At 38.4% G+C, this 12,698-nt stretch overlaps 1 protein-coding gene and 1 non-coding gene across 6 annotated transcripts in view; both read right to left on the reverse strand.

Moving 5' to 3' along the window:
- The window catches only part of RC3H2 (ring finger and CCCH-type domains 2), a 50,779-nt gene that overhangs the window by 19,488 nt on the left and 18,593 nt on the right, over positions 1-12,698 (reverse strand). For all 5 annotated transcript variants that reach the window (XM_036107861.2, XM_036107857.2, XM_036107858.2 and 2 more), the window contains exons 5-9: positions 10,839-11,014; positions 7,209-7,409; positions 6,591-6,723; positions 6,359-6,477; positions 4,584-4,696 (exon numbers count right to left, since the gene is read on the reverse strand). In XM_036107861.2, the coding sequence (XP_035963754.1) occupies positions 4,584-4,696; positions 6,359-6,477; positions 6,591-6,723; positions 7,209-7,409; positions 10,839-11,014 (742 nt within the window). The remainder of the gene's footprint in view (positions 1-4,583; positions 4,697-6,358; positions 6,478-6,590; positions 6,724-7,208; positions 7,410-10,838; positions 11,015-12,698) is intronic.
- LOC118545562 (small nucleolar RNA SNORD90) lies at positions 6,810-6,921 on the reverse strand. Its single transcript, XR_004922146.2, has one exon. It is a non-coding gene; the product is annotated as a small nucleolar RNA SNORD90 (small nucleolar RNA).

The following is a 12,698-nucleotide window of genomic DNA, read 5'->3' on the forward strand; positions in this document are numbered from 1 at the left end:
ACTTGAGCCCCAGGTCCCAAGCCCATCTGCCTTTGCAAAGACTCCACTCCTGTAACGATCTGTTGTTCTAGGGCATCATCACTTCATTCAGGTGTCTCCGTACATGTCGTATCTTCTGAGATACCTTCCCAGACCATCTTATCTAAAATATCTCCCCTTTCCCAATCGTTCTCTTTCTCCATACCTTGTGTTATTTTTCTTCATAGCACAGATCAGTACCAAATATCATGCTTTCTAATTATTTGCTTTATGTCAATCTTCTCTACTACAATGTAAGCCCCATGACAGCAAGGATTTTTCCCTTTCTTACCCACCACTCTACCTTCAGCACATCATACAGTGCCTGTGCATACTAGGTGTTCAATAAATATTTGCTGCATGAATGTGGAGTAAGCCTCTAACTTCATATGGCCAAGAGAACAAACTACTGATTTTCTACCCCAAAAGCATTTCCCATCTCAGTAAAATACACTACTTGGTTATGCAGGTCCCAAACCTTGGAGTCATTCTTGATTTTTCTCTTCTCTTTAAAGTCCACATTCAATCTATCAGTTCTATCAACCCTACTTCCGAAATACATCCCCAATCTGATCATTTTTCATCATTTTCATTACTATGGTCCTAGGACCAAGATACCAATCCTGTGCCTCAACCACTGTAGTAATTTAATTGGTCTCCAGCCATGCACTTAGTGACATTTCTAAGAAAATTAAAATCTCATTGTTGCAGGTTGGCTGGCTGGCTCAGTTGGTAGAGCATGTGACTCTTGATTTGATCAGGCTCCTGAGTTCAAGCCCCATGTTGGGCATAGAGCTTACTTAAAAAATAAATAAGATCTGGGGTGCCCGGGTGGCTCAGTTGTTAAGCGTCTGCCTTCAGCTCAGGTCATGATCCCAGGGTCCTGGGATCAAGCCCCGCATTGGGCTCCCTGCTCAGCCAGGAGCCTGCTTCTCCCTCTCCCACTCCCCATGCTTGTGTTCCCTCTCTAGCTGTGTCTCTGTCAAATAAATAAAACCTCTAAAAATAAATAAATAAATAAGATTAAAAAAAAACACAAAAATCCTCATCATTGCATTTGAATAAAACCCTACAATGGCTTCCAAATTCCTCACCATGGTCCATAAAGCCAGTATGATCTGGCCCTTGCCTACCTCTCCAATCCTATATTTTGTTGTTCTTCTCATTCTCCATCTTCCAGACACACTGGTCTTGTTTCTAGTTCCCACGCATGCCAAGTTTGTTTCCACCTCAGACGTTCTTAAAGTATTTTATCAGTAACTGAAATTGTATTTACATGTTTACTGTTCCTCTTCCTCCACTATAAGCATCTCAAATAGTACCTGGCACTTAACAATCATTTTTATAAATATCTGTTGAACTGGTTGATCCCAGGCTTTTGACACTCTCCAGAATGCAGCAACTCTTGGAAACACGATTCTAATACTCAGGAGACTGTTGGGAATTTACATGTAGTTTGGTTAGAGAGATGCATAGTAGTTAAAGAGGGCTGGAGTAAAATTTATTTAAGTAAACAAATGTTTGCTCCTGGTGTATTATGTGAAATAAGACAAAGGTTCTACCCTCAAAAACTCAGAGATAGGTAGCAACGTGTATTTTTTTAGCCAATAGGGTAGTGACATCTTCCACTTCCTTAATCCTTGGTATCATCCTGTTTTTTCTTCTTTTTTCACATAGCAACAGAGACTGTGAGGCTGGCTGGAAATAGGAATTGTAGATTATTTGCTCTTTCAACATAAATATACTGAATTTACGTATCAGATACTTGCTAAGTGAAGAAAATATCAAGATTAATTACCCATAGGATAAATGAAGTCCAGTGAAAATACACACATGCAAATAAATAATTGCAGTATGACAAGAGAACTGGATGTTACAAAGTATAAAGCACTACACCGGCACAGTGAAGGAAGCAACTAACACTGCCTGGGAAGTCAGGGAAGTCCTCAGAAGGAAGCTGACATCGGAGTATGACTAGGAACAGGAGCTCTCCAAATAGAGAAGAGAAAAGCATATGATATAGAGGAACAACATGTGCAAGGGAAAGAATGAAAGAATTTGTGTAGTAGTAAACAGTGATTAATAAGATGTACCTTAAAAAAATAAAAACTGCAAAAGGTAGAGTAAGGCTGGAAAGCTAGATTAGGACCAGATCCTGTGATATACTGAGGAACCAATTTAGAATGTAAAACAGAAGATGGACATGATTAGACACTTATTTGCAAAAGAAAATCTTGGTAGCAATGAAACAGCCAGGTTGAACATAAGGAGATGCCAGGTTAAAGGCCATTAGAGTACTAAATTGATAAATTGGGTAAACACATGTGAAACACTAAAAATGGTACCTGACACCAAATGAGACCAATTAATTTGGCTATGATTATTATTTTTATACTACTACTATTATAATTTCAGAGAAGAGATAATAAAATTCTGAAGTAGGTAATGGAGATGGAGAGTAGAAAGCCAGCTTGAAGACATAAGAGATAAAATGGATCTTCAGCTGGGGTACCAGTTATGGGTGGAATGGCAATGAAATCACAGTTTCTCCTCTGACTTTGTTAAGTCTAAGTACACCCAAGCAAGGTCCCCTAAAAAGTTCTACTTTCGCTAAGAAGCTCTATTTCAGGTATGGGCAAGCTCAATAGATCTCCTAGAATCTCAAAAACCAGCCCAATATAAAACTCTATATACAGAGATGCTTAGACTGGGTGCAAACAGCATCTTTTTGTCTTAGGACTCCTACAACCTCTCTAGGCTCTTCCAGTAGGGGGAAAAACAGAGAAGAGAAGCATGTTTCTACTCTTCTTTTTAATGCACACACACATATCACCTATCATATTGCTGCTGCTGCGGAGCTCATTACGTACAGGGCCCAGTGCCAGCAACTGAGGAGAGGAGACCGTAATCAACAAGATAGATACAGTCCATTGAGCTTACACAGCAACAAGGCAGACAGTCAATAGATGAGGGGTCAGCAAGCTACCTCTTGTGGGCCAAAATTGCCTGTCTGTTGTAAATGAAGTATATAGCTATGCCCGTTTTATGCACTATGGTCGCTTTTTTGCTACAATGGCAGAATTGAGCAGTTGTGACAGTTCACTGCATGATCCGCCAAAATGAAAATATTTACTATCTGGACCTTGACATAAAAGTTTGCCAACCTCTAAAATTTACCATAAGTTAACCATAATTTTGATAAGCGTGATAAAGAGGAACCTGGTTTAGTATGTAATATTGGGAAGACCCCCCAAAAAAGTGAAGGATAAGCTAGGCAAAAGAAAAGCCCCCAAGGCAAGGCCCCAAGGAACAGCATGACGTAGAAGACCTAAGGTGGGAAGGAACATGATGCATTCCAGGAACTGTCAGAAGGTAAGCGTGGCCTGAGTATAGAATATAATTCAGGAGCACTGTGAGATGAGATCAGAAAGGTAGGCATATAGATGATGCAGGGTCCACAATCTAGATTTTATAACTTTATCCACAGGGTATGAGAAACCACCTGCTTCTCATTATCTGCAATGAGCTTAATGTATAAAGTTCTCCCTGTTTTGTGGGGAATGATGGGTTTGGGGGTAGGCAACGATAGCTGTAAGAAGACTAGTTAGAAGGCAATCGCAGATCGAGAAAAGGGGATGATGATTTGGACTATAAGGATGGAAAGAAGAATTGAGAAATAAACATACAGGCAGGAGGCTGAACTGGCTTGTTGACTAAGTAAGACAAGCAGGTGAAAGGTGACAAAGATGGTGTCTTTAACATGGCATGTATAACTGGCTGGACAGGGTACACTGGGGGAGAGCAGAATGAAAGGTGGGAGAGGATGTACGGGAGGAGAAAATTAGCTCAACTTGGGCTTCAAGTGTCTAAAAACAAAAGGGAGACGTCCACTAAGAGTTGATACACAGGTTGCTTCAACAGAAAGGCTGGAATCAATTTCTTGGCAACAGAGGCACCTGAGTGGCTCAGCTGGTTAAGTGTCTGCCTTCGGCTTAGACCATGATCTCAGGGCTCTGGGCTCCCTGCTCAGAGGGAGGGGAACGGGACAACTACCGCTTCTTCCTCTCCTTCTCCTTTGCCCCTCTCCCCCGCTCAAGCTCTCTCTCGCGCTCTCACTCAAATAAAGAAATAAACCCCAAAAAACAAAAAACAGAAACTTGGACAATACATATGCTAAAAAGACCAAAAGCCGTAAAAAGAAAATGTATCTGCTGTACTGTTTTACCTGGGACTTTGCCGTTATCTTCAACTGAACCTGCGCAAATAAGATTGCACGGAGGGGTGTTTTGTTCTGCACAGGTGCTTAGCAAAAACATGGATTCCAGCTATACAATGCTTTAAAGTACGACCCCTGAATAAGGTTCTAAATCACTTATCATGTTAATCTTGCTCCCAGAAGTGAGAAGGTATAGTTTCAAAAGAAAAGATTATCTTGCAATCTAAGGAACTCTACAATGTGAACTTAATCACATCTGCAAAACCCACCACAAACTTTGAGACTACACAGGACACTTTCATAATGACCCCAAATTAAACCCATATGAAAAAGATTTTTCATAACTTACTTTTCAAGCTCTTCCTGAGAATGGGCAAAAGTACAATTTGTTCCTCGGGGACACCCTCCTTGCTGACGCAGATCTCGGCACATGCTAGTCTTGTATTTGCTGTTTGGCTGAGGCTACAAAAAAGAAAATCGGTGTGTGGAAAAGTGAGGACTCTTGGGATTTCAGAATTTTATGATTTACCGCTTTAATTCTTTTTCATGTTAGAGAAGTAATTCTTGTGCTGAAGCAACTGCCATTCCACCATTTCCCATTAGGCATTACACAGGGTAACTCTGAACTGCCATTTTAAATATTCCTTCTGAGGATTATCTGAAACTGGTTCCAATGTTATGTCTATTTATTTGTCAGGCAACATAATGCCCACAAAAATACAAGATTTTCTCCTCAATTCAATGCTGTCTTAAAATGATACCAAAACAAATGATTTAAAAAGCACTTAAAAAGCCACAAGCTTTGTCCACTTAAACTTTCCCAGGAGAGGTAGAATATAATTTCCCCTGAAAGTGAAAATTTATGAAACTAACTTATTTGTCAGCTTGAGGGTACAACTCTCTTCTTAGGCTTGGAGCTGTTTAAGTTCATAAAAACAATGAGGCAAAATATAAAACCCTCATCATAACAGCTATAACTGCATTGGGCACCTGGGTGGCTCAGATGGTTAAGCGTCTGCCTTTGGCTCAGGTCATGATCCCAGGGTCCTGGGATCGAGTCCCACATCGGGCTCCCTGCTCCTTGGGAGCCTGCTTCTCCCTCTGCCTCTCTCTCTCTGTCTCTCATGAATAAATAAATAAAATCTTTAAAAAAAAAAAAAAAAATAACAGCTATAACTGCATCAAAATTTAAGATGGCACTGTAATTTCTGTGACCTCAATAAAGATGAAACATTTATCTGTCAGTTAATGTTTGAATATTAACATGTTTTCTAATAGAATAAGGGTAAAAGAGTGCAAAGATCACTTTGGAGTAGATTTGATCCCAGCTCTGTCACTTACTGTCACCAGGACCTTAGATTTGTTATTTAACCTCTTTAAACTTCAGCTTGGGAACAGCAATTATCTTGCAGGTGGCTGTGAGGATTAGAAATCATATAAATAAAATACTGAACATAGGAACTTGGCTCACAGTGACGTAATAAATGGGCATAATTATTAGAATAAAAGATTATGCCTTAAGCAACTCCTTCTAAAGTACATTGCAAATATTTTAAAAATTCTAACTCCACACATTTACAAACAGATATTCATTTGTACGAGAGCAATGGAGAAAAAAGTGACGATTTCCCTACATTAGAAAAGAATTAGACAAAATATCTGGAAGGAATCATTGAGCTATACTTGGTCAAAACATTGACAGTGAACTCATATTCAAAATATTCTCCCAGTGGGGGCGCCTGGGTGGCTCAGGTGTTAAGCGTCTGCCTTCGGCTCAGGTCATGATCCCAGGGTCCTGGGATTGAGCCCTGCATCAGGCTCCCTGCTCAGCAGAAGCCTGCTTCTCCCTCTCCCACTCCCCCTGCTTGTGTTCCCTCTCTCGCTGTGTCTGTCAAATAAATAAAATCTTAAAAAAAAAAATACTCTCCCCATGGTTGTGCCGTGCTATGGATTATTTATCAGGTATACTAAAAACTTGAGTTTCTCTCAAAAGAACAGAGATAATAGAAACCTAAAAGAGCAGAGTCACGTAAGAAGTCCATTAACCGAAAAGCTTGTTCAAGATGTTCAGGATGAAGCTCTGTTAGAGGTAACAGCAGTCAGAAGTGCAATGAATGTGCTTACCTGAGGTGTCTCATGGCCTTTCCTACTATAATTTTGTATGAAGTCCACAAGGCCATGAACCACTGTTTTAACAGCTACCATTGCATTTTCTAGCTGCTCCCAAGTTGGTGAAACAGCATCTAAAATAAGCCGTCAAGGGGATGGGGGGGAAGAATTTGTTAGCAGTAATTCTCTTGTGTTATTTACCTCAAGGGCAGAAAAAGTATAAGCAACTAAATATTTTTTCACATACCTGGATTAGGGTCTATGTTTGCAAGAAGCTCTAAATGAGGCCTCAGTCTATTTAAGTTAGCTGGGTCACCCGTTCGTTGCAAAACAATTGTCAATTCCTGGACACTCTTTGCAAATGATTCTGGAGACTGCAGCTAAAAAACAGACAACAGAATGGCTTTTACTCTGCTTCTTATGACACATCTATATTCAAATGCTTCATTTAGTCAACATACTAAACAGGTTTTCAAGTGCCTTCAGATTCCATAGTAGGAGTTATCAATGATGAATGAAATTTTCACCTCAGAATCTGCCCTATGAAATTCATCATTAGACACTTAAAAAACTTACTTATTATAAGCTATATTAGCTCTCTGGGGTCAAAACACAGATAAACAACAGACTCTGAAAGCCAGGCTGCTTTTATGCTACTATCCTATATGTGCTTCCCTATTGCCTCCCGTCATTTATTTTGAAAGTTAGAAAAATAATAAAAAGAAATAAAGATAAAATAATATACAGTCTGATACTTAAAACACAGGAATCTCCAACTAGTTGTCTCTTTAGTTCCTTTAGAAGATTGCAATGCTCTTCTACGTAACAGCAATGATATAAAACAAACATCACTAATTTCACAAACCTTATCAATGATAGACTGCATGTGTGATTTATGTGCCAAGTCACCATACAGAAGTGAAGACCACTGCTCAGGTGAAATGCGGAGTCCTGCTTCCATAGCAATATGAACAATTTGGGCATCATGTTCTCTGCGTAATGCTTCATAACTCCGAAATTCCTCCTTTAGCTGCATCAGAGAAGAGTCTTCATCCCTTTTGGTAACCTAAGAAATAGAAAGGAGAAAAAAAAAACCCATCAGAATTGGTCTGCTCTCCCTCCTTCTCCAATCAATTCTTTTGGGGGGGAGAGTACAGATATCAGACACCAGACAAAAGAAGGTGCAAAGAGGAGAATGTCCTTATCACAAATTCTTTTTGGAACAAAGCAGAACTTACATAACCCAGTACATAGTTTTTCCTCCTTTCAATGAACTCAGTGGCTGATAGAGAAGACACTTGTAAACAGAAAATTATAGTATACGTGCTTTTATAATGCTCCATGGCAACATAAAGGAAAGGCAATTAAATCTGACTTGGGGGAGAAGGAAGGGATAACAGAGAAGGCTTCCCCATCTTGAAGGCTGCATGAACTGAGTCTTAAAGAATGAATAGGCGTTTCCAGGTAAGAAACAGAATCCTAACAAGAGTAGCAAGTGGTGAAATAGAAAAATGAAAGAGCAGAGCACACAGAATTAAAGACTAAGAAGCTAGAGAAGAATCATAGAGGGCCTTATAAACTATGGTGAGAAATTTATATATTATGCTGAAGGGAATGGGAAGCCACTGAGGACTTTTAAGCGAGGAATGACAGATCAGTCCAATGGGTAGACATATATTAGCACTGCCATGTGATGATTAAGAAATTTTCTATCACCACAAAAATGATCATTAGGGTATTTATACAGCTTTAATTTATACCTGACTTAAGTCATTTAAAAAAAACAAATTCAAAAGCTTGCAGTTTCACATACCCTACTGAAACTGTCTAATTCTCCAAACATGCAAGTGTATGACTAGATAATTTCCACAATAGGTGATATCATTTATCTAAAACTTGCACAATGAAATTTGAAACTTGGCTAGGATTCAGAATACCTAGGACTAGTACAGATTCTATAATTCAGAATGAACAAATCATTCAAACTGTTCAAAATCATGATTTTCTCATTGGCAAAATGAAAATATCTCCAAACCACCTCACTGGTTCTTTCTATTGTTGGCACATGAGACAACAATAATATGACCCCAAGAATATGAAGATGGGAAAATCAAGTTACCATCTGAGAATTAATAGTATCAGTTCAAAATCTCTTTGGGAATATGTAATTACATTAGAGAAAAGTGTGGGACATCCAAAATTCTAAACATAATCTTAGGTATAATTTGGGAGCAGAGTAACTTAGAAGTCCCAAAAATCTATATTCTACCTTAACCTATTTAAAGAAACATTGAGGAAACAAAAGAAAGAATTATCAACCTAAAAAACAGAAGAAAGAAACCCAAGAACCACACAACGGTAGCGTCACCCAACTACCACGTAGGCTACAAGGGTGCCTCGTAGGCAGCATAAGCATCTATTCACCTGAGTAGTAAAGACATACACAGGTGGCTAACAGAGCATGGTCATATTAAAGTTCTCACTACCATGCATCAAAATCACCCGTGAAGCATTAAAAACTACAATTTCAGGTAATCATAATTCCTGGCTTTGAAGACCACACGATTTAAAAAGTATGTATGAATGCTCAAGTCCCACATCAGATACACCAAATCAGAATACATCCGGGGATGGGACCCAGGATTGTATACTTTTAAAATCCCCATAAGTAATTCTGATGCAGATCATTAGTTGGGAATCACTGCAATAAAACGTTGGAATTATTAACTCCCTTGCGCTGATGCCAGGCCACACAAGCAAAGGTCTGATCCTCTTCGGCAGGAAAGTATCTACAATATGATGATTTAAGTCATGTAAAAATTGCACTTCTCATTACAAATTAATAAAATAGATCATCCATTGTGGGTGACCTTGGTAAGGGTATTCTATTCCTGAGGAAAGAATCTACTGTATGCACCCACAAAAATTCCCATCTCTAAGCCTATAAAATCAAGGAAAGACCTTTGACAATTGTGATTTTACTAGAGTAAATGACACCCAAGAGAGGCCTTTTGGCAGTTAAGTCAGTACGTTATCCTTTTATTAATCTAAACACTGCTTTAACATTTTATTTATTAATTTTTTTTAAAAGATTTTATTTATTTATTTATTTGACAGAGAGAGACACAGCGAGAGAGGGAACACAAGCAGGGGGAGTGGGAGAGGGAGAAGCAGGCTCCCTGCAGAGCAGGGAGCTCAATGCGGGACTCAATCCCAGGACCCTGGGATCATGACCTGAGCCAAAGGCAGTCGCTTAACCGACTGAGCCACCCAGGTGCCCTGCTTTAACATTTTAAACTAGAGGGCAGTGAGGATGAAATGAGAGCATAAAATTGAAATCACTTTCTATACTAGTGTTATTCAAATGTCAGATGTTAGAAGCAACTGTAGATGACTATCATAAACCACAAATCAGTACGATTCCTATGAGAGAAAAAACACATTAAATCAGGAATACACAGTGTGAGAACCTAGTCAGTCACCTGAGGATGATAAATGATCTCTGTAATTTGGTTGCTTAGCCAAAAACATAATGTTTGAGGAACCAGGGATTCATTTCTATTTTTGCCCTTAAGGGCACAAAATCAAGCACTATAACTATCAAGGAGATAGTGTCCAAGCCTCATTAGTGGAGATAAGTGAGTTCATTTGAACATATTTCCATCAGCAATTACCTGTTATTTCAAACTAAGCAGTCTGCCGAAAAAATTTTTTTCTGTCTGTACTGTTTTCACTATTGGGCTATAAAACCAGCAAAATAGCTTTGGCTTTCAAATTTTGATGTTTTACTTTTATAGAAGCCAATGGACTTTTCTAGTTCCAAGTATCTGGGCTTTTCTCAAGATCCAGCCAGCAGTCCCTACTCTTGTAACATGCAGAAACTTTTAAGGATTCAGCCTACTTTCCACCTCTCTCAGTACCTGTAACCACGCACAAGTCTATAAGACAATGCAACCACATTTCTAAGTATCTTGGGGTTTTTCTGTCTTCTCCACCAAAACAAAACACACAAAAAAAATCACACCTCCTAAATGCAGAGTGGGGCAAGTACCTCAACTCTTCACTCTCTTGTCCTGAAGGCAACATTATAGGCCACCTTCAGATTAAAGGTCATAATCTAATCACAACAGGGAATAAAATAAAAATAACAATGGGAAATTGAAAAACCAACTTTTTACGTTCTTCTATATAATTTTCCCTTTTAAGATGGGAAATTCATTTGAATTAGACTTCTTTAGTCTACATTCATTATCCCAAGAGTCAAGTTTACCAAACTATTTCCTTATGCTCTGTTTTCTGTTACTGACACCTTCACATGTTTATTCTCAACAGGTAATATCACAGATGCAAACAATGCAGAAGGAAAATAAAGTTTCCTTTCAACTCTTAGAAGCATTCTGCATTCCTGGAGCCTCTAGACCAGGTAACATCCATTCTAGAAAGCCTCTATCTCATACAAAGGCATGTAACGTCTAGATGGCTGCTTGCTACTTACCTTAAAACATGAAGCTCGATACAGTAGTTGCACAACATGACCAATACTTGTTTTTGATGCCTGAGGAAATCTTGGTTCTAGTCTTTGCACAACAAAAAGTACCAGTACTTTCCTTGAGAGAGCAGAGCCATCTTCTAATGCTAGCAACACCAGCTTCAAGGCCTCTTCTTGCATAGCTAGAAGTGAGAAACATGAATTCACAATAAATGAGAAACCCTGCAGATCATGTCTGTCAGACTTCTTTGGGTATTAGGTTCATGGCGGTCCATTATCCACAGTCTGTATTTCATTAGCACAAAAAGAGGACACCACACATACAAAAATACAGTTTACTTAAAAAGCAATCAAACAAAATATAATTTCTACTAAACAACCATTTAGAACATAAATCAACAGAACTTAAAACATATCTCCTGCAGGTATTTAATAATCAACTAGATAACAATAATGTTACAGTGCAAAGAAAAAAATCCTCATTTACAAAATACATGGAGATACTCTGATATATTAAATACATATAAAGAACATATAGTAGCCTTATGGTAAATGGTAATTTTTCTTTAATGCTTGGGACTGTTAACTTTGCCTGACAACAATTTTGTACGATTTTAAAGTGATATTAGCCTGTGGATGCAATACCTAAAGAAGGTATTAATTTATATTGTTTTCCAGCCAGGGATGTATATAGTATAATCTGAATCTAATCATGAGGGAATATCAGACAAACTCAAATTAAGGAATTTTTTATAAAATAACTGCCTGGGGCACCTGGGTGGCTCAGCTGGTTAAGTATCTGCCTTTGGCTCAGGTCACGATCCCAGGTCCGCGGATGGAGCCCCACGTCGGGCTCCCGGCTGAGTGGGGAGCCTGCTTCTCCCTCTCCCCCATGCTTATGCACGTGTGCTTTCTCTAATAAATAAATAAAATCTTTAAAAAAAAAACAACTGCCTGTATTCTTGAAGAATAACAACATCAGACAAAGAAGGGCTGAAGAAGGGTTCCAGATAAAAGAAGACTAAAAAGAGATGACAAATAAATAGAATAACTGATCTTGGACTGGACTGTATTCTGAAAGAAAAATTCCATTAAAGACATTTTTGGAATAATTGACAAAATCGGAATATGAACTAGATTTTAGTATGGTATGTAGGTTAAATTTTCTCAGTTTGATGAACGTACTGTTGTTACATAAGACGGTATCCTTGTTTTTTGGAAATACATCGAAGTATAAAGGGATAACAGGGCACTGAAATATGCACCCTGTTCTCAAATGGTTCAGAAAAGAGGAAAAGGGCAAATAACATAACAAATATAACAAAATATTAAAAACTAGTGATTGCGGATGAAGAGTATACAGGAATTCTCTGCATTGTTCTTGCAACTTTTGGGTAAATCAGAAATTATTTTAAAATTAAAAGTTAAAAGTGCATTGGTTCTCAATTAAAACAGTGGAACTTCAAAACTGAGAGCGCATCTAGAATCTGGATTAAAAATCAAACCCTAAAAAAAATAAATAAATAAAAAATCAAAATCAAAATCAAACCCTTTTACAAGTGAGGCACTGAGGTCAAGGTTCACAACTAGATAGCAGCAAAACTGTACTTGCACCAAGGACTTTTTTAAAAAATTGAGGTAAACTTTATATAAAATTAACCCCTTTAGAGAATACAATTCACATGAACAACCATCAGGTCTATCTAGGAAACCTACAGCCATTATGCAGTCACCTACCATAGCCTCTACCTCCAGCCTCTGGCAACCACTAGCTTGCAGTCTGACTCTATGGATTTACCTTTGTGGATACTTCAAATACATGAAATCATAGAATATGTGACCTTTTCCCTGGCTTCTTTCACTTAA

The sequence above is a fragment of the Halichoerus grypus genome, chromosome 14 (genome assembly GCF_964656455.1).
Source record: "Halichoerus grypus chromosome 14, mHalGry1.hap1.1, whole genome shotgun sequence".
In the NCBI taxonomy this organism is placed as follows: Eukaryota; Metazoa; Chordata; class Mammalia; order Carnivora; family Phocidae; genus Halichoerus; species Halichoerus grypus.